This window comes from Scyliorhinus torazame, chromosome 12 (assembly GCF_047496885.1).
Source record: "Scyliorhinus torazame isolate Kashiwa2021f chromosome 12, sScyTor2.1, whole genome shotgun sequence".
NCBI lineage: Eukaryota > Metazoa > Chordata > Chondrichthyes > Carcharhiniformes > Scyliorhinidae > Scyliorhinus > Scyliorhinus torazame.
In genome coordinates, this window is record NC_092718.1 from 41,980,802 (window position 1) to 42,003,201 (window position 22,400).

Sequence of the window (22,400 nt, forward strand, 5' to 3'; positions counted from 1 at the left end):
AAGGAGGAGAACTCTTTCTCCCCTGGGTGTGTGAACCTCCATGGGTCCACTGCTCCCATTTGTTCCATGAAGGCATTCAACTCATTTGCCATGATTGATCTTTCCCCAATCTGTCTGTCCGTGGGTCCTGTACACCGTTAAAGCACCCCCCTCCCTCCATGATGAATCAGTGTGAGTCTATGTCGGGGATTTCTGCCATGGTTTTCTTCATGAACTCCGAGTCGTCCCAGTTGGGAGGGTACATGTTTACAAGGACCATTGGATGCCACTAACCATGATACCACTAACCCCATGGTCCGTCCGTAATCGTTCTCGTCACTGTAAACGCTGTCCTCTTATTTAGCAGTATGGCCACCTCCCTAGCCCTCGTCCCGTAGCATGATTTGGCAAGTCTGTCCCACCCATCTCTCTCTTACCCGCAGTCGGTCCTTCTCCCCTGACGTTCCAGGTGACTATTCGGATGGGCGTGTTTCTGGTGGTTCTCCTCACCCCCTTGCGGGGTCAACCATTCTTAGCTTGTGGATGCACCCTCCTTCGGGGTCAACCATTCTTAGCTTGTGGATGCACCCCTGCACACCAGGGTTTCCCTTTGTTTGGGGGACATCCAAGATGCCCGGTGCCACCATCTCCACATCTGGCTGTGCCCCTGCACTCCCAGGTTTCCATTTGTTTGGGGGCCCTCCAAGATAGCTGTTGTGGTGCCATTGTTTCCACTTTTGCCATGTGTGATCTGGGAGAATGTGCAAACTCCACACTGATCCAGAGCCGCGATCGAATCTGGGACCTCGGTGCCGTGAGACTGCAGTGCTACCACTGCTCCACCGTGCTGCCCTCTCCCCAGGCTTTTATTGACTCTGCCATCCTTTTGGCTCCTCAAATTGTTGCTTGGCATGCCTCGCTCGATGTGGTGTTCGAGGAGGGTGGGGGAGTTTTTTCCGGCATTTAGAGACCTAATGTGGAGCTAAAAGTGCCTAATTTCAAGTTTCCAGGGGGAAAGCCCCCTTTCCAGCGTCCGCTCAGCACATCCCCGTCACAGGATGTCACCGTGGGCTTTTTAACATCCATTACAAAATCTGCAGAATGGTACCTCTGAGAATGCAGCACTCACTTAGTAATGTGTCGCCGAGATTATATACGCAGGTCAGCAATTGAAGGCACTGTAGCTAAACCAAGCTGACATAAATAAATGGTCTTTTGTTGGCAATTATTTGCAAAAAGGGTAAAGCTTTTAAAAGGTAGTGAACTATAACTTTTATCCCTTGAAGAATGTGGATGAACACAGTGGACATTCCATAAGGGATAGGTGAGCAATGGGATGACAGCTAATTGGAGACACTGATTTATCTCTGTTTTTGTAAAAAACCTTTGTCGATAATCAAAATGAAACATCTTTTTTTAAAAAGAACAGAAATGTGCAGCTTAGGCAGAGTCTATATGACTAAAATTCTCCTGCTCCGAATATAGGCCTGGTCACTTATGGATTCCTTTTCATCTCCTATTGTTCAACTTTTGTACTAGATTTACAAGGTGTAAATAGACGAGTTTAAAAATGTTTTAAATTTTATAAGGAATGTAGTGCTGCAAGATGAAAGGGCTTGATCCAACGGCCATGTTGCTTCCAAAAAGCAGCTGTCGCAGCTCAGCCTGGCCGATAGTAGCCAGGAGACTCAGCACCCGGGATCTACCCGGCTCACTACGCCTGGCGAGTTCTGACAAGATCTCGCGAGACATTGCGATGTAAATCCCACCCATTGTGGAGACAGCTAATCTCACTTCAATGTGCAGATTCCTGTGTTACCCGAGGCATAGGATCAATTTCCCTCGCTTCAGAGACCTCGGGCGAGCGTCGTTCAGCACTGGTCTCCACAAACGGGGACCAGACGGAACGGCATTCGTGGGGGTCTCCCAGGGGGTTGGAGGCCCCAGGTACATGCCCTTTGGGCAGGGTGGGGCCCTGGAACTGCCAAGGTACCCAGGTGCCCTGCCAGGGTGGCACTCCCAATATGCTAAGCTGGCATTTTTTGTGCACTGGCGATCGGGTTGGAGGTGCCCTGCGTGGGTGTTAGGGGAATGTAGGGGGCAGCTACCCTCCCAGAGTGAGTTTTCGGGGGGGGGGGGGGGGGAGGGGGAGGGGGGGGGGGGGGGGGGGGAGTGTTGTGTGGAGGGTCTTGGAGATCGGGATGCCATTCCTGGCTTGGGTCACTGTCTGTGCGGAGTCTGCACGTTCTCCCTGTGTCTGCGTGGGTTTCCTCCGGGTGCACTGGTTTCTTCCCACAAGTCCCGAAAGACGTGCTTGTTAGGTGAATTGGATATTCTGAATTCTCCCTCGGTGTATCCAAACAGGCGCCGGAGTGTGGTGAGTAGGGCCCCTTATCTAATGCACGTGGCGTTTTCTCAACATGTGTTTCGGAAACACATGGCTAAAAATGCTTGCTATGGGACTTTGTTCCCTTTTAGTTGAATCATGGCCGACAGGTTTGCCTAATTTGGGAAAACAGCACACCAGCACTAAGCACATCAGGTTTGGTACCTCATGGTCTGATGCGCACAATAAAACCATCTGCATTTCACTCTCAAAATGTGCACCAACCCTAAGCTAAGAGCATCCGTACTGCACTGATGAAATTTTCATTTTTTGCACCAGCTATCCTGTGGCCACTGGGTTAGATTTCTCACTGTTACCGAACTAAAACCAATTCCTTGCTTGCGGAATACAACCATTAGGAACTGGATTGAGACACCCCAAACACAATTGAAGCAGGAGTGCTGCAGAGACAGGCAGACCAAAATTTATTCCATTGCTCTGGGCTGGACTTGTCTTTTGTCTCAGGCTCATGAAGACAAGTTTTTTTTTTTGTATTAGTGCTTTGTATTTATAGGACAAACGATTGTCAATTTTAAATTAAAATGCCTTGTTTCGAGGAACATGAGAGGTTATGGCGTGCTGGTGTGCGTGTACAGGGGATAGCAGCAGCTCATCCATCATAACGCGCAAGTCTCTCATGCACAACGGAGTAAATATTGGTTCTGACCTCCCTCATCAAAAGTAGGCATCTTGGCTACTTTGTATGAATTGAAAATGTACATGGCCTTGAGTTGCTTCAGATATCATTTTTCATCATTATCTATGACATATCATTTCACCAAAGGATGTCCCCCCCCCCCCCCCCCCCCCCCCCCCCAACAAATCGGGGCTTCCACTAATATCACTGAAGCTAAAGATATGCTTAGCTTTGTAGCTGAGAGTGGACTTCGCAGCATGGAGTTTTAAAATATTGTTTAAGTTTGCCTTCTTTATCGGTCAAGATGCATGGCACTTATTAACAAGAATATATCTGTACAAGAATATATCCTTACTAGAGTTTTCTGATATTGCTTTGTAGCCCCACCTTCTTTCGTTGAGTGGCCTGAGAGCCTGACGAGGCCTCGTGCTGGTACGGCGAGGTTTATGTGTCAGGCCGAAGGTATTCCTACACCTAAAATTAGCTGGCTGAAGAATGGACAAAGGATTCACTCCAATGGGCGTATCAAAGTCCAGTATAGCAGGTACACGGCTATTTATTTTTAGCTCTGATTTGAAAGTCCTGACTCCCTTTTGTAGAATTGACTATGATTTAATAAAAATATGTTTCTAAAATGTACTTGATTTTCGTTGTAGTTTTAAGTGCAGCTGTTTGCCCAATAATGTCATTGTCTGAGCCCAGTGAAGAGCAACTTCAGTTACATTGCTAATTTGTTTTTTAAAATTCCAATTAAGGGGCAATTTAGCGTGGCCAATCCACATACCCTGCGCACCTTTGTGTTGTGGGGGTGAGACCCACACAGGCATGGAAAGAATGTGCAAACGCCGCACGGGCAGTGACTCAGGGCCAGGATCAAACCCGGGTCCTTGGCGCCGTGATCTCAATGGCCATAGTTAATTTTAAATTGGCATTACTTAGCATACCTTTCAGTGACTACCCTTTTCACGCAGTGAAGAGATATAAATGTATTTCATTTAAATGCAATTCTGGGAAAAGTAACTATGACTTAAGGGCAGGCTTGGTATAACTGGCCAGGGCGTGGAGTTTGCATGAGCTTGGCCACAGTACCTGGGGAGGATCCAGGTTCAATCACTGAAGTCCGCTGTGGGACTGGTGTGGTGGACCTCAGAGCCCTGGGATATGAGGGGAAAATAGACCCAACTTCCTGTAGTTTTTCTGTAGTGTTGTTCTGATCGGTGAAGATAGGATCCATCAGGGAGCTGGGGTTACACTACTGAATTGCAATGTTGTGAAGCAGGGGAGAGCAAAGCTTTTAAGAGTTTTGACAGGCAGAGGGATCTGGGTCACTGCAAGTGGCAACGCAGGTGGAGAAGATAGTTGAGGCATACAGCATGCTTGCCTTCATCGGCCGGGGCATTTAGTATAAAAATTGGCAAGTCATGCTGCAGCTGTATGGAACCTTAGTCCTTAGTTAGGCCACATTTGGAATATAGTGTTCAATTCTGGTCGCCACAATACCAAAAGGATGTGGAGGCTTTTGAGAGGATACAGAAGAGGTTTACCAGGATGTTGCCTGCACTGGAGGGCATTAGCTAGGAGGAGAAGTTGGATAAACTCAGTTTGTTCCCAGTGGAACAATAGAGGATGAGGGTGACCTGATAGAAGTCTACAAAATTATTAGTGGCATGGACAGAGTGGATAGTCAGAAGCCTTTTCCCAGTGTGGAAGAGTTAATTATTGGGGGACATAGGTTTAAGGTGCAAGGGACAAAGTTTAGAGGAGATGTGTGAGGGAAGTATTTTACGCAGAGGGTAATGGGTGCCTGGAGCTCGTTGCCAGAGGAGATGATGGAAACAGGTACGATAGTAATGTTTAAGGGGCGTCTTGACAAATACATGAATAGCACGTGAATAGAGGGATACGAGTCCTAGAAGTGTAAAAGATTTTAGGTTTGACAGGCAGCATGGTTGGCGTAGTCTTGGAGGACCGAAGGGCCTGTTCCTGTGCTGTACTTTGCTTTGTTCTGTATCAGAGCACTGCTTACTCACCATGACTCTAATCTTTATCTCCCTCTGCAGAGCAGATAATAGGCCAGTCAGCTCCATTCAATTGGAATGTGTATTGCCAGAGGATTGCAGTGTTTTTTCTGGTACTAATGGGCACTGGCACAGAATGAGGTTACATTTTATAGGGGCTGTGGTACGAGCTCATATCAACCGTTTTATACTACTTTTGTCGCACTGGCCCGTTACAGTTGTCTTTCTTGTGACTTGCTGAGCACGGAATTTAAAGCGCTAAGTTCTGAAATAGTGGAAACACAACTAATCCCAGTGCAATATACTGGTGATCCAATGGTAAATGTGCTTTGTAAGCCAGGAGTGTATCCAAACGTGGACCTGGCCTAATTCTAGCACAATACTAATCAGCAGCAGGCCTCGGAACCTCAGATGCAGATGCTTAACCTGCCCAGTACGATAACCTGACGTAACTCTTTGTTACCTGTAGGCCACAATGCGTGAAGGCTGGTGTCATACCAATACAAAGTTATGATTGACTGAGTGAATACCAGATGACTTTAGAGAGGTTTCTGGCTCCCTCCTGGATTTGAATTGAACCAGATTAGCTTTGGAATTTATTTTATCTTATACAATTAAGATTTGCGCAGTAAGCAGACTTGGGGTTCTTTCTAGTAAACTGGTCATGTTGTTATGACTTGTCCATAGACATTTTCATTTATTAAATGTACAAAGTATAGATCCTGTTTCTTAAGCTTTGCATGTGCCAAATGTAAAATTGTTCCATTAGAATGCTACATTCATTGTTAGTAGATATGAGCTCAAACATTCGGGTAATTAACCAAATTATTTTCTTTAAAGCAAATTGGTGATAAACCAGATCATTCCCGAAGATGATGCCATTTACCAGTGTGTGGCTGAAAACCAACAAGGGTCTGTTCTTTCAGTGGCCAGACTGATTGTTATTATGTCTGAGGACAGGCCCAGTGCGCCGAGAAGTATCCAGGCAGAAACTGTGTCGAGTTCAGGGATTCTTCTGTCTTGGGAAAGGCCCATGTACAATTCTGATAAAGTAATCGCATACTCGGTCCATTACATGAAAGCAGAAGGTGAGCCATGAACCTGATGCCTACGCTTCAAGCTTTGTGTTGCTGAAATATATTTTCTCCTTCAGCCTGCAGATGACTAGAATTGTTGATTTTAAAGCTGTCTGCCAGGTAATAAAGACTTGTTTACTGCAGTAATCCTTACAAGGTGCATCTTTACTAGAACTTCAGAAGAAGCATCGGTTTAAATGTAAATTAGATTGCTTGTTTTAAAGCTAATCTGTAAGTATCATCTTCTTCACTTTTTTTTGTTGTTGTTTGGGCTTGGACATTATCCGCTCCCAATGTCTAATTGGAATGTGAGAAGCTGACCATCTGTTGTTAATATTCTATTGCTGAGCAGAGGTCACAAAGAGAGAATAGCCTCTCTAATGAAATGGGAATAGCAGCCTTCTCTGTACAAACAATGTGATCTGCTGAGATGATTAAAATTGGGTAGAAGGTTTACCTTCTCAAGGGAAAGGTGTTTATTATGAGTTCATAGAACAGAGAGTATAGAAATGCGTGAAGGTGTAATTAAAGTGTGTGGTGAAGTGTGTTCAAGCAGCACCACCAGTTTTCTGAAGACATTAAAGTGTTGGCCATGGAGTGCAGATTGCAGTCGAATGGTTGCTTTGTATTCCATTATAGTTATTTCATTAAGCCCCAGCGTGAGTTCTGTTGGAGTATTCAGCAGGGTAACAAGACTCTTTAATTTTCCTTCAAGGATTTTGTTTTCTAGGTCAGAAATCAGGACTTTTGAAATACATTATTAGCCAGTAATTACTACTTGTGTATGGGCCTCTTAGGTTTTGCAAATTAAGCGGCTATCAAGCTTATTCATGAATGTGGGAAAATGTAATTGGGAATAATTTTGCTCTTGGCTGTGATTTTAAAATGCGGTGTTTTGCTTTAAGAGGCAAAGTGCTGGCGAAGCTGATTACGGGAAGATAAACTCTTATCCATTGCCACAGTGGAGATGGAAGGAAAAGTTTATTTTCTGAAAAATGAAACCAAAAGCCTGAAAAGTTTGCCATTTTAAGGGATATTCAGATTTTGTGTATTATTTTTCCATCGCATGACAAGCCCTAAAGACATAGTGTAACAGGGTTGCCTAGGTTAATTATTTCAGGCTCACAAATTGAGAGGGGATTTATCTTTCCCCAGGTTTAAATAATGAAGAATATCAAGTGGTTATTGGAAATGACACAACTCGGTACACTATTGACGACCTAGAACCAGCCAGCAATTACACATTTTATATTGTAGCGTATATGCCTATGGGAGCGAGTCGAATGTCAGAGCATGTTATCCAGCACACATTGGAAGACGGTATGTATGAAAAGTTGTCGTGAACATTTAAACATTGGCTTCTGTTTAATACAGAAAATGTATATTAATGAATGGCTCGTGAGAGTTCTTTCTTGTACAACATTATATCCATGGTTTATTTCTCCACTGAGCAGCCTCGAAGAAATCAGGATTAGTTTATTTTTTACCAGCCTGGAATAAGCCTAAATGCCTTTGAAAGAAATTTTTACTTTTTAGTATAGCAGCTCCATTCATGCAACATAAATCACCTCATACCTGTAGTGCTTGAGCATTGTGCAAGAGGTGTTTACTTTTTATATTTTATCTCGGTCACCGGTTTTTCACATGCATCCACTGTTTACCTCGCCCTCCCACTCAAATCTGTTCCATAATATTCATCATTTATTTCCAACTACTGCTGGGTGAAAAATGTTATTTTCATAGTTCCCAATTAGTTTCTCTCAGGTTTTCTGAAACCAGCTGTTAATTATATACACCCGCTGTCCAGTAATTACACAATGCGTAAATTATTAGTTTCTAGTTCAGATTTAGTCAATCTGTTAGACTATCCACTATAAGTGAAATTTAAATCTTTAAAACTCTCCCCCATCATTGGCATTATATATGATGACTTCAGTTCTGGACATTGACTTCTTTATAAAATATAATCGTGTGCAAAATGGAGAAACAATTTTAGAAACCACACATTGAACTGCATCCACAGCATTAGATTGCTACAATAAGCTTTTAGTCTTCCACTTGGCAGTGTTTATGTTGAACTTCTATGGTATTAGATAGTATTTTGTATGTTATACCCTCTTGTTACTAAACTTGGTATGGCTGAAAATAAGATCAATTTAACATGGATTAATTTTAAATACTGTTTCTTTCTTAATAGTCCCTTTGAGAGTGCCAGAAATTAGCTTGACCAGTCGCAGTCCAACCAACATCTTGATCTCGTGGCTCCCCATTCCAGCCAAATTCAGGAGAGGGCGTATTATTGCGTACCGCATTTACTACCGTAAAAGCACAGAGAGTGCTGTCCATCTTGTGGAGCTTCCAGGGGCCATATCCGAACATCTGCTTGAAGATGTGGAGCCTGACAGCACTTACCTTGTACGGATCTCTGCAGCGACCAGAGTGGGATGGGGAGAATCTTCAATCTGGACTTCCCACAGAACCCCAAAAGCTACGAGTGTGAAAGGTGATTTATTGTCTTGTTAAACTTTGATCTCCATGCAGTGGCATTTCGGAAACCCATCTAAAAAGATTTGTCATGGCCAAGGTGCTCCATACTATTTATGACCTATTGTTATGGTTGACCACAGGGTCGGGCAGCTGTTCAACAATCATGCAAATTTAGGAATGCGAATTCAACATCCAGTGCAATAAGCATATATTCAGACTTGATACCGAAATTAGATATCTGGTTAAAATATGACCGTGGAATGTTAAGGTGTCAGGATGTTGAGTGTATCAGATTTCGAACACCAACAAAAAGCAATACATCTGATGGTGTGGAGTTTGCACATTCTCCCCGTGTCTGCATGGATTTCCTCCAGGTGCTCCAATTTCCTCCTACAGTCCAAAGATGTACAGGTTAGGTGGATTGGCTGTGATTTTAAAAATAATTGCCCCTTCGTGTCCAAAAGGTTAGGTTGGGTTACAGGGATAGGGTGGGAGCATGTGTCTAGATGGGGTGCTCTTTCAGAGGGTCAGTGCAGACTTGATGGGTCGAATGGCCTCCTTCTGCACTGTAGGGATTCTATGACCTAACCTATGAATCTTTAGTTTTGCATTTGGGAAATTTTGTTTCAGTGCTGCAAAATTGTGTACCCCTTGGCAATCTTAGAATTCACAAAGTATTGATCTATTTTACATTCATTGTTGTGCCAGACAAAAGTATTGATTATATATGCATTATCCACATGCTAGATAAATACAAAATAACTTTTACTTATATAGTGCCTTTTCACAAGGGGTATTATCAAAAAAAAAAAAATTACGTTGAGCTACGTACGAAGATTTTAGAGAAGATGATCAAAAGCTTGGCCAGAGCAGATTTTAAGGAGTGCCTGAAAGGAAGAAAGAGATACAGAAAAGGGGAGAGGTTTAGGGGAGGAAATTCCAGAGCTGGATGTATTGGCAGCTGAATGCATATTCACCAGTGCTGCTGGAGCGATAAAATTAAGGAAGATCAAGAGGACAGGATTAGAGGACCATATATAACTGAGGATTACAGGGATGGAGGAGATTACGGAGATAGAGGGATAGGGAAAATCATGGAGGAATTTGAAAACGTGGACGAGGGTTTTGCTTAACCCGGGACCCACCGTAGGTCAGCAAGCAGAAGGGTTGTGGATGAACAGGACTTGGTGCGAGTTAGGACACATGCAGAGATTTGGTGACCTCAAGCTTGCGGAGGGTAGAATATTTGAGCTCAGCCAAGAGAGTATTGGAATGGAATGAATGAAGACTAGAGATAGCCAATGCATGGATGAGGGTTTCAGCAACAGTTGAGCTGAGGTAGGAGAGGAGTTGGGTGTTGTTATGGAAATGGATGTAGGTGGTCTTGGTGCAGATGATCAGACACTCATCTCGGGGTCAATCATGACAGAGGAAAGAACCATTAACACTATCGGCTAAAGGAAATGTTTGGGTGGTTAGCAGTTCAATGGGAATCAGGTTGAGGGAGTGGGAGCTTGGTCTTGTGGACAAGATCAACTCCGAGGGCATAAGGAGACATGAGTGAAAAAATGGATAAACTTGAGCTGAAGACTAGGGCTGATGGGGGGCTAAAGTGGAGGGTGTGCTGGGGCGAAACCTTAGAAAACGCTTGACCTCAGTGCACTAAGGAAGAGGAAGAAGCAACAGAGGCGGACAGAAGTCCACGCGTTCCTTTCACTGGTTGGAGGTCAGGGTGTAGGAGATAACTACAGATGTTGGAGATGATTTTCAGAAGAGAAAATAAGTCGGCCTATCGTTTCGATCCAGGATAATCATGGAATAGTGAGCAGTTTTAGCAGATGAGTTCAGGACCCGATAGTGCTTTATGTAGTTTTTTTTATTAGTGATGTGATGAACAATACAATATGAAATGCTCTGCAATCTATTTTGATCAGTACATAATGACTTTCTCTGACTCAAATTAGCGATCGTAGCATGTAATTAAAGAACACATGATAGAAGGCTGCAGATTCATTCATGGTGTGTGGTAACTAATCTCGACCAAGGTTCCAACAAGGGTGTGTAAAATTGTAATTCGTACTCCTGGGCTAAGATGAATCAAGATTAGGCTTCCTGCTCCTGATTTCTAACTATTATCCTTGGTTGGATTTTGTGCTTGCACCTTCTGCAAGATGCTGATCAAGCTGGAGACCTGAACATACGGCTTCACAAATGCCAACCTGTGGCAAGCTGCTAAGTATCACTGCCCAGTTTTGTTAATCCCTCTCGATCGTGAAGCATTACCTGTCATTTGTGTTCAGGTAAACTTCCGATTCCAAGTACAATACAATGCTAGCAATTGTCTTTTTAAGTGTGTATGCTTAAACTAATTTTCATCTTCACCTCGCCCGTGCCCTGCTTTTGTGGGAACAGCTCACGTTCAGCTTGTATCAACCAGGAGGTGTCTACTGGGACCATACTTCTCTCCATGGCCCACCGGCACCATTATGTGATTGATGGCTTTCAGTTCCATTGGCACATGAGTGCTTTGCAACATTACAATGCTCCAACGTGGCCTTACTGAGAACTAAGGGCACTTCCAACCAGATGAAGCAAGATCAGACCGGTTGTACGCTCGGTCAGTCAGACTGGGGTTAGAAATCAGATACTGAACAATTCGATTTGTGGGAGGCCTAAAATTCATTTTTCTGTGACTAACTTTATTTTGTTGGGCTGTATGTGAATGATTATTAGCACATGCATCTCTTGGATCCAAAGCAGAGAGAATCAACCCTTAACAGAGCATATCCTTAAGTACTCATTGGTAAAATAAAGCTCCATACATAATTTGAAAAAGTTAAATTTTGTTATTCTAGCTTCCCTTCCCCCTCCAATGATCTTCTCCAGATCTCCTCTCACCAATTACCTTTTATTGCCAGGGACTGTTCCCTCGGGGCCCTGACGGTGGCCTCCTACCTAGTGAAGTCTGCTGGCCATTTTGTCATTTTCGCCAAGTCCAAGGAGTGTTGCCTCCTACATGTTAATAAGACCTGGGAGTTTCACCCGAAGCTCACACCAACAGCGTCCTGGGCTCCCTGCCCAAACATAAAATCGCTGACTTGGAAATCAGAGTTTTGAAATTGCCTGCTGACCATTCAATCTAAAGGCACAGTGGGTACTGGAGGTGCATGTTAATACTTCTATTATACTATTTTTCATAGGCTGAGCTAGCATCACAATTATCGTACGTTGCAACCCACTGAACATTTTTTCAATATATAATAAATGTTGCCATATTCTTCTTGACATTGTGCACAGGGTGCTGGATTAAAATATCCCAGGTTGGGCCGTGTCTCCTGAAGGACAATTCTATCATAACAAATGCAGCCTGTCGACCCACGAGTACAATTTTTCATTAAAAAATTATACAAAATGTGCACCATGGATTGTTATTTCAGCAAAGGATAGATCTGCGTTGTGCTCTTTATTCCTCTGAATTGTCAAATGTGAGAGATTGGAAATAAATTGATAAACCGATTTGAGGCTGTTAATCTGGGATTAGTTTTGGGCGCGCTCTTTTATGACTGGGGAGCAAAATGAAACTGTTAGGATTTGGGGGAGGAAAATTAAAACCTCCATCCCCAGGCAGAGAGCATATGGTGATCTGCCTGTTGTTCATAAGAGATTGTTGCAATAATCTTGTTAAGCTGTTGCTGCTGTTACCCTAGTAACCTTTGCCCTTGCGCCAGTAACATCAAAATGGGCTCCAAATCAATGGATCATGAATGTTTGCAATGCTCTGCTTGCCTCGGTAGCAAAGATGAGCACCGGTGTTTGATGGGAGCTGATTCTGCAACTGTGGGAGGAGAAAATTTCTTGTGTTCACCTTCGATTTTATTAAATGGTATCCATCCAAGAATAATTCCGTTTGGGCACAGACAAAGAGATGGTGTGTTTATGTTTGCTGATACATCCAAATAAACAGTCTAAGCGCCAGCATTTCATTCTGGTGCCTGCTATCTTAAACCATCAATCTTGAAGCTGTCAGGCTCGTAGCAGGACATATCCCTGTGGGGCTCCAGTCCTGTTGTTTTCATCAGATTAGGGGAGTAAGCAGCAGGGTGGACAGCATTCCTTCCCTTAAAAGAAGAAAAGCAAGACTTGAAAAAGCTCATCCCGAGTTCTGCTACACTTGTGTTTTTTGTCTTGGCTTCGTGTAGCCTCCTGTCTGTCATCCCTGGATTTCTTAGCACTGCTATGTTTTGAGATTTTCTCAACACCAATCAGGACCCGCTTGGAAACTATGACCTTAAAGCAGTAACCCTAAAGAAATATGCATGTATGTATGGAGAGAGAAAAATATATCCAGAAATTTTGGTTGCCAATTTGAATGTTTATGTAATGGGCCAAGTTTGGCTATTGGGCTCCTCAACTGGATGTATAGGATACCACTTCAATGCTTTTCAGAAGTGGTTTTATTGACGGAGATACTAAGGCCCAATTTAAGTCACAGCTGAATTTCACTTTTCTGAAGCAGGAGCAATGGAAGTGCTTCTAAATTTGACAGCAATTTGTTTCCCGGCTTCCCTTTAGTTGTGAAATGTGGTTTTCTTTCATCCAGTGGAGTAAAGCTTTCTATAGTGACAAAATAAGGTATTATCAATAACTTTTAAATCCACATGTAATGTTCTGAGAACAAACACAAATGCCATGATACTCTTTTTAGGGCAGCACGGTGGCGCAGTGGGTTCGCCCTGCTGCCTCATGGCGACGAGGTCCCAGGTTCGATCCAGGCTCTGGGTCACTGTCCGTGTGGAGTTTGCACATTCTCCCTGTTTTTGCGTGGGTTTCGTCCCCACAACCCAAAGATGTGCAGGGTAGGTGGATTGGCCACGCTAAATTGCCCCTTAATTGGAAAAAATTAATTGGGTATTCTAAATCTATTTTTTTTTTTAAATGATACTCTTTTTAAGGGTGAAATAAATCATTTTTTAAAATACAAAGTTTGCATTGTGAATGTAGTCTTTAACAGAAAAAACTGACTGCTTCATCTATATTTTAAAACAAAGAATCACATTTGATCAACTTATTTCAGTTCAAGGAAACTTGTGCTTGAACAGGAATGTTTGAAAGGATGTTAATAATAATGTTTTCTTTCCATCTCCTATTTCCATAGTCCCCTTGGCCCCGGAGCTGCGATTGGAGCCATTGAACTGCACGACGATTACAGTAAGCTGGAAACAAGCAGAGGAGAATAGTGTGCACGTCCAGGGATATAGACTGTTTTACCGGGAAGAAAGTCAGCAGGAAACTGGACCAATTGGACTCGGCATGCAGGATTCCCATTACACCATCAGTGGACTAGGTATGTGACTTCCAAATATTTCATTTAGTTTTAACTTGTTGTCTCTACTTGCAAAAGGTTTAGTGCTGTTACTTTTAACTCCCCACTTTTAGGATTTTCCGACATAGTTTCTTTTCAAGTCTTTGGCTGGGTGAAAACGTGGATTCTAGCGATAACCAAATCTGTTTGGAACTATTTACTCTGGTTGTGTTTTATGCTTACTAATGGAGGTTTTTCAATCTTTTTTCACCATGTTACCCAGTTAATAGGACATTTTCTTTTATTGTATACTTACTGGGTGTCAATTGTGCTGGAAATCCCCAAGGGTGGGGGGGAGGGGTGCAATTTAATTTTCCCTTTGGATCAACTCCACAGTAAAGTTTATTAACAACAAACAAGTACGGGTTCGATCCTGGCCCCGGGTCACTGTCCGTGTGGCGTTTGCTCATTCTCTGCGTGGGTCTCACCCCCACAACCCAAAAAGATGTGCAGGGTAGATTGATTGACCACGCTAAAATGCCCCTTAATTGGAAAAAATAATTGGATACTTTAAATTTATTTTAAGAAAACAACAAACAAGTTGCTTGACACGGGGTCTGAGAATAAAATAACTCAATGTCTTTTTTGTTCGGGGAAACCTATCCAGTAACTATAAATGGAAAACTTAAGATGGTAATCTGAAATTTAAAAAAACCATCTTCACTGAATTGCCAACTCTTGCTACTTTTCTAAGTAATTGAAACTCTATATGCAAGTCACATCTGTGTTGCAAAAGCATAAACAAACTTTAAAGTGTTTATTCACAGTGCTGCTACTGTATAATTGTAACGAGTAAAAGTGTAAACTTTTGTATGCTGTATCTGCTTTTCAGAATAAGTGTGATTGGATTTGTTAATCAGTTTGAACAGTATATTTAATTCCTTTTGCCCCTTGTCTCCATTGAAAGTGGAATGATTTGAATCAGGACATTATCTGTTCGTTCTTCTGTCAGGGACAAGAACTTGTCTCTTTACAAACTGCAAAAGTGTTCTCCCTTCATCTGCAAATACCACTCACTGTTCAACACGTCTGCCTTCCTGTTCATTCTCCATTACATCTGTGTTAGTGGTTGCTGCAGAAATAATTTTGATTTTCAAAAAACATTTAGCTCTACAAAAATAATGTGACTTCCACAAAGGGGCTTTCATATCGCACAGTATCATTTACACATCAGCCATTCCTGAGAGCTTTTTGCATTGTGAATTATTTACACAACCTTTTCTGTCAACACAATCCTTCAGCACAGTTGTTCTGCATTTTTGCTCCTAGACCACCTGAAATGATCTGAAATTTGTGCCACGTAACCATTATTATCAAATTGTGCTAAATCAGAACTACGGTTTCTGTTGGCTTGTGGAGAACCAATTGGAGTAATGGTAAAGTTGGTTTCTGTGCGCATGCAGTTAAATATTTCACAGGCCACTGTGAAGTTCTAGACTTGATGTGATGGAGGTAAACACTGGACCTCTTCTAATTTACTTTAATGTGTACATACTAATGGATGTTAGTATACAATTGAGATTGTGTTGAATTCAGATCTTTGTCTATTTATAAGCTTGAGAAAGACTTTGTTGTTTTTCTTCAGTGCTTTCAAATGTAAGAGTTTTGAATATTTTTAGCATGTTATTGGAACTGCTATTCTTACGACTTGAGTAGTGTGATCCTTCAGCAAAGAAAAGGAACATGAATATCTGAATGTTATTGCGTTTGAAATTCTTGGTTTGAACGATCTATAAATGTAAGTCATTGTAGAATTATTAGCTCTGACCTCAGTCACTGTTTGGCTGTGGCCCTTGACTGTTGCTTGGTGATGAGCTTAGATTCACGGATCCCTGTCAAGGGCCTCAATCCCCGTGTGATGTGGGAACAACAGCACATTCTTAACTGCTAACTGGACAACTGACCATCTGTGGCCATTTCAGCCATAGCAGGTGGCTGGCAGCTGACCATTTAACCAGGCAAAAAACTGTCCAGGACAATGAACCAAGAGAGTGGAACAAAACCTGATCATTGATTGGATTCTGTTCCTATTCCAGTGTTTTGCATGTTGTTTATCCTTCCTGATGTAGCTACTTTGGCTATTAGATCGATCATTACAGACCAAAGTAAATGTAACTTTGTGGAGACATTCATTTTGAACAACCTCTGTCTGTCTTGTTGGCCCGATTCTTCCCTTAGTTATGGTAGGTTAGGCTTTTCTGATTCAATATTATGTGGATTGAAAAACACTTTCTGGTAGATATCTAAGCTCAAACAGTATTCCTTTATACCTTAACATTAAACGTTGCCTAATCTTAAAAGAAAATGAAAATTAAGGGGCACAGTTCGGGTGAACTAGTCTCTCTGCTCATGTTCTGCAAATCATATTTGGAGAATTAAGTTATTAATTGTAATAACTCTATTTCTGCAGTACAATATATATAATTCGTGTAAAATTTTCTGTCAGAATAAAACATTTAAAAAAATTTAAAAAAAAATTAGACAGAGCTGTAAAGCAAATAACAAAGTATTAAAATCTAGCAAATGCTCCACACCCCTCTATCTCACAAAGTTATTGCTCAGAAAGATCATCTTTGTTATACAATTTTTCACAAGTCACTGGAGTTTGGAAGCATGTTGTTTTTCTGCTGTTTCTTTAGTAAAAGTTGTTTCTGATCTTTATTTTGGCATTTTATTTCTGCAAAAGAAAATTAATTTGGGGTGTTAGACTTACAGAGGATAAATTATGAGTTTTTATTGAGTACAAGGCTCTGTTTCCAACATATTAACCGGTTTATTGTGCACCAAATCAGTTTATTTCCTCAGCCTTGTCGTGAAATTCCAACTGGAGGCTAGATGGGAATGGTTTGCTTAAGGCACTTGTCCCAGTCACTGCCTTTTGACCTCTAAGACCCCAGGATTTTATCTCTTCTCCGTGAACAGAGATAAAGTTCTGTCTCTGCTCTGGCAGACAGTGACGATTTATAAATGTGACCTTTTTGCAGCCCAGGCCCACTTTATAAATAAAGTTTAATCAGCCAAGACTTGAAGCAATACTAAGAAAATTGCATGTTATACTTGTGGGATTAATTGCAGGCTCTTCTAGCTAATAACAAATGTATTATAGACCTTGAGAGGATGCTCACCACAACTGAATCAGTATGCATGAAGTTCTTGGATTCTTATTCATACCTTATTCATAGGAAAAAAGTAGAACAATTTAAAATCTGCTAATGCATGAATCAGACCTGCAAATAGCTGTAAAGAGAAAAGCAAAAATATATATGTTTGACAGTTTTTGAACTATGATATTAGCGTTACCGTTTTTAAAACATTCTAAATTGTTTCAAAAAAATTCCCATGGCAACACCTGCTGACAAAAAATGGTACTACAGACTGAACTGTACAACGTGAAAAATAAATTCCCTCATTACATTCCTTTAACTGCATTACACTTGGAAAGTGGAACACTTTGTCATCAAGTCCCAGATGTTTAGACACTTCGATTTGTGGATTGTTAAATTACCCACCCTGAACTGGAGAGGATTAATTCAGCTCGGTAATGAGTATTGGAATGATTGGAAAAGCTTGGAAGGCCATGGTCGCCCACACCACTCAGCACTCGGATAACTACCAATGAGTACTGATTTATGCACAGTGTTCCCTTCTTTGAACTCTACTGTTTAAGCACACATATAAATTTGCATGCTCATGTCTGAAGCTAGTAAAATTGCTTCATGGTGGTAAACTAACTTCCACGGCACGGCAGCACAGAGGTTAGCATTGCTGCCTCACAGCTCCACGGACCCAGGTACAATTCAGCCCTTGAGTGACTGTCCGTGTGGAGTTTGCACTTTCTCCCTGTGTCTGCTTGTGTTTCCTCCGGGTGCTCTGGTTTCCTCCCACAGTCCAAAGATGTGCCGGTTAGGTGGATTGACCAGGCCGGTGCAGCCTCAATGGGCCAAATTGCCTCCTGCACTATAAATTTTATGATTCTACGAAAATAAACTCATTCAAAGGATGTATTACAGTTTGTAAACATGCTTCAATCCAGGCTGTGGTCAATACGAATCATAAGCTTTACAAATACGCTCAGTTATTATTTTTAAAATTAATCAATTTTTTCTAATTAAGGTGCAATTTAGCATGGCCAGTCCACCTAATCTGCACATCTTTAGGTTGTGAGGGCGAAACCCACTCAAACACTGGGAGAATGTGCAAACTCCACAAGGACAGTGACCCAGAGCCGGGATCGAACCTGGGACCTCGTCGCCATGAGGCAACGGCTAACCCACTGCGCCACCGTGCTGCCCTTACGCTCAGTTATTGTGAAGTGATTTTGGCAGGACGGGCGGGATACCTGCACTGGGTTATTGGCGGAAAATCTTGGCCATTGCTTTTATTTCTGATAAAATTCTTACTGTGTTCCATCAATTTTGGTCCCAAATTCACATGCCTGCGCAATGTAAAAACCAGAAATTAGGCTCCCCCACAAGCTCTGAAGGTTTGTCAAAAGAGGAACCTTGCATCAATTGAGATGTAAGCAACTGGACATTAGAGTTCTGGATGCGTTGGAAGTTTCTGTACGATACAGCTTGGAAGAACATTGGATCAAACCAACAGTGGAGGCCTGAGATTTTGGGTGTTGAGTAGTGAATTCAAAGTAGATGCATATGTAATTTTGGAGGGGGAAGCGGGTGATCTGGCTAATGGACCCCGTGGCCTGATTTTTCCTGCCGTCCACACCGGTGGGATCTTCTGGTCCTGCCAACGGCGCACCCCCACCACTGGTTTCAAAGTGGCAAGAGGTGCATTGATCCGGGTTGTGTGGAAAATCCTGCCCAGTGAAACTAAAGCAGCAAACTTGAATTGAGCTCTGTGACTGTGAATACATTGTGTTCAAACCTAATTAGCATTTCCAACAGGGAAAAATCTGTAGCGTGGTTCTTGCAGTGGGTTTGAGCATTGTGGGTTCTGTTCATTTTATATTTAAATGTTTCACTCTATAGTTAAAAATGCTACGTGCAATCATGAGAGAAAGGTTCCCATTGTGTTGGCACTGATCCTTTGATTCAGTTCTTGAGGAAGTACCAGTTACCTTGTGCATAACTTGCTGCCTGCTTATACAGCAAAATTATATTGTCTTCCTTTATATACACCATTTAGACCAGCGATAACCAATTTTTAAAATTTGCATGTTTGTGTTCTGATATGACATTAATCTATCAATGGGGTAACATTGGAAATAATAACATTTTCAAGCCATGATCCTCACTGGCCAAACCATTGAATAATACAATATATGGTACAAACAGGACTGAGGCACTTGGGGTTCAGCCACTGATTTCCAGACTTTTGAGGATCCTATGTTGTCCTTTGGATAACATTTTAAATGCCACTGTCTTAAACTAACAAAATGTAAAGTGCACTGTAATGGTTAAGTGTGTAAATGTACTGAGCTATGAGGATCCCTGGTCTTTTGAGTAATACCAGTTGGGTTTTCAGTGACTGTTTAGTTTTGAGGGATATGTGCTGGCATTGGCTATGAAACCTCAACATTAGGAGGAGGAAAGAAATCACACAGGATTGCCACTCCTGATTGCTGTCAAATAAATCCCTGCTGGAAAGCACATGTATGTGTTGGTAGCAGATGAAATTGGGATTGAGTTATACTTTGATGCTCCATGGTTGAATAACAAAACAGACTACAGTATCTAGACTCATCCCTGAAAAATGGCCACATCGATATAAATACCTGAGATCCCAGCAGTTGTGAAACCACCCCAGTGTGAACTGCTGCCTATGCCGGAGGAGAGGGGAAGGTACAAGGAGACATATTTAGAAAAGCATAACATGGTATTTGAGTGCTAGACTCCAGGAATTAACTATTCGTTTCAGGACACTAGATTTAGGCTCAATTTTGTTTTTTGCCGCAGTGATATTTTCGTGTTTGATTTGTTTTCGGTGGGATATGATAACAGGAGCTGGGTACGCGCTGGGGTGGAGCTTATGTCCTTTTGGTAATTTCAGCCTATGCACTGGAGGCCTGTTTTAATGATGGTCTCCCAGGGTGCAATAAAATTATACAGGCTAGGGTGGGCCTGAAAGACAACACAAATTGGACTAAGTACTATGAAAAGGGGAGGCAAATTGGTAGGAAATGGAGTCTTTTACTAGCTGTTTGTGTTTAAATAGTTGCTGTGAGTTAACAAGGTGTGAAAATGTAATAAAGTTAAGAACACCTGTATGGAAGCGTGCCGTTTTATAATGAGACACAACCCTTTATGGTGACCTCCTGAAAGCTCAATTTGAAAAGTAACTGGTTTGAGGAGTGCTTTAGCTTCTAAATGTGTATTCTATTTTTGAATCGTTTCAACATAAAGATTTAATCAAGCATAAACTGTATAATGTTTAAATGTAGCTGGTGATCAATACTTTTTATAGAAACGTGTCTTGTAATCCCAAGGAAATGACTGGACAAATGAACCAGCTTCTTGCATTTTTATTTACAGGTTTTATTAAGCTGAACTGTTTCATTGCGTAAATAGAATGCAAGACACTAACTAATACTATTGTGTATCCCATCTGCGAACTTGTGTGTGCAAATATCTTGATTGTATATTAATACTCTGAGGTAAATCCTACTTTAAATGCAGTTCAAAGTGTTAGATATTTTAAATGTTAGTGCACAGGAAGTTGTGATTATCTATTTCTTAAAGTTGCCACTCGGGTTGAGAGGGTTGTTAAGAAGGCGTACGGTGTGTTAGCTTTTATTGGTAGAGTGATTGAGTTTCGGAGCCATGAGGTCATGTTACAGCTGTACAAAACTCTGGTGCAGCCGCATTTAGAGTATTGCGTGCAATTCTGGTCACCGCATTATAGGACGGATGTGGAAGCATTGGAAAGGGTGACTTAATTGAGGCATACAAGATGATCAGAGGATTGGATAGGGTGGACAGTGAGAGCCTTTTTCCTTGGATGGTGATGTCTAGCACGAGGGGACATAGCTTTAAATTGAGGGGAGATAGATATAAGACAGACGTCAGAGGTAGGTTCTTTACTCAGAGAGTAGTAAGGGTGTGGAATGCCCTGCCTGCAACAGTAGTGGACTCGCCAACACTAAGGACATTCAAATGGTCATTGGATAGACATATGGATGATAAGGGAATAGTGTAAATGGGCTTTACAGTGGTTTCACAGGTCGGCGCAACATCGAGGGCCGAAGGGCCTGTACTGCGCTGTAATGTTCTATGTTCTATGAACATGTAATTAATTGCATGTGTTTTACTTAAACATAACATTTTGAATTCAGTAGTAACCTCAAACAGGATCCAGCAATTTGTTGTGCTTCCTGTTGCCTGCCCTCTTTTTGACATTTCTGCTGTACAATCACTGTATATTTCTCAGTTCAAGTTCTGGAAACTTTCCAAGAACATGATTGTCTATTGTATTTTGCGATCGATTAAGAAAATAACACATTTGGGGCTGGTAAGAGACATTCCCAAATATAAAGCCTCAATGTCAGAAAATATCAAAATCGCATTGCCTAAAGGTGAGAAAACGTCTTGACAGAAGACACGTTGGAGTCCAGAAATATTAACACAAAAGAAAAACAATGAGCCACTTTTGAACTAATTCAGCTACACAAAAAAGTCTCTGAACTCTATTGGTAACTCAGATTTTACTGGATTTCCAGCCATGTAGGCATGATGGACCCATTGATTCTTGGCACCCCCTTTCACCAGAGCATTTTATGCAAGTGAACTCCTCTTAAAGCGAGAAGAAAATGTGCTGACCACAGATCAACACTGGTGGGCCCACATGCCTACTCTGCTTCTAACTGAAGGACATGAAAAATCTGAAATAGCAGAAGGTTGTAAAGAGATGGATGGTGCATATGTTCATGCTTTTTTATGTGACAAAACCAATGCGCAGGGAAAGTCAATTGTCAAGTGATTTTTTAAAAATCTGACTTGGAAAGAGATGAGACTGTTCTGGTAGGTGCCTGCAAAATGCTAATAGTCTTGTTGACCAAGTGAAGAGTTTTTCTTTTACATAATTGCTGAATGGACATGTACTAGTCTGTTTATAGACAAAGAGTGCTATGTTACAACTGAAGAGAAAGCCATTGAGGAATCTTATCTCGTGGGAGCACCACATTTATCATGGAATGGCGAGTCTCCAATGCAGTGAGTTATCATTGGACTATGAGCTAGAAGGGTTAAGACTAAAGAGGAACAGATAATGATAAACATGATGTATTTATTCTCTGCTGTGAGCTCAATGATATCAGGGTTGGAATGTTTGTAGCTTTTTAAATTTGGATATAATTCTCCTGTCATTTTACCTATCACTGATAACTCTCTAAATGATTTGTTACTGTTTAACCTTACTCGAGATGTTCATCCAGTTAATTTGACTAAGCAATTGGTTACGAAGGTCAAGTATGAATGAAATAACTTGATCACTGAAACCA

General features: G+C 41.7%; 1 protein-coding gene across 2 annotated transcripts in view; it reads left to right on the plus strand.

Annotated features, from left to right (window-relative positions):
* Positions 1-22,400, plus strand: part of LOC140387534 (protogenin-like) — a 189,615-nt gene that overhangs the window by 95,132 nt on the left and 72,083 nt on the right. For both annotated transcript variants that reach the window (XM_072470756.1, XM_072470757.1), the window contains exons 7-11: positions 3,384-3,546; positions 5,861-6,108; positions 7,252-7,416; positions 8,294-8,599; positions 13,739-13,927. In XM_072470756.1, the coding sequence (XP_072326857.1) occupies positions 3,384-3,546; positions 5,861-6,108; positions 7,252-7,416; positions 8,294-8,599; positions 13,739-13,927 (1,071 nt within the window). The remainder of the gene's footprint in view (positions 1-3,383; positions 3,547-5,860; positions 6,109-7,251; positions 7,417-8,293; positions 8,600-13,738; positions 13,928-22,400) is intronic.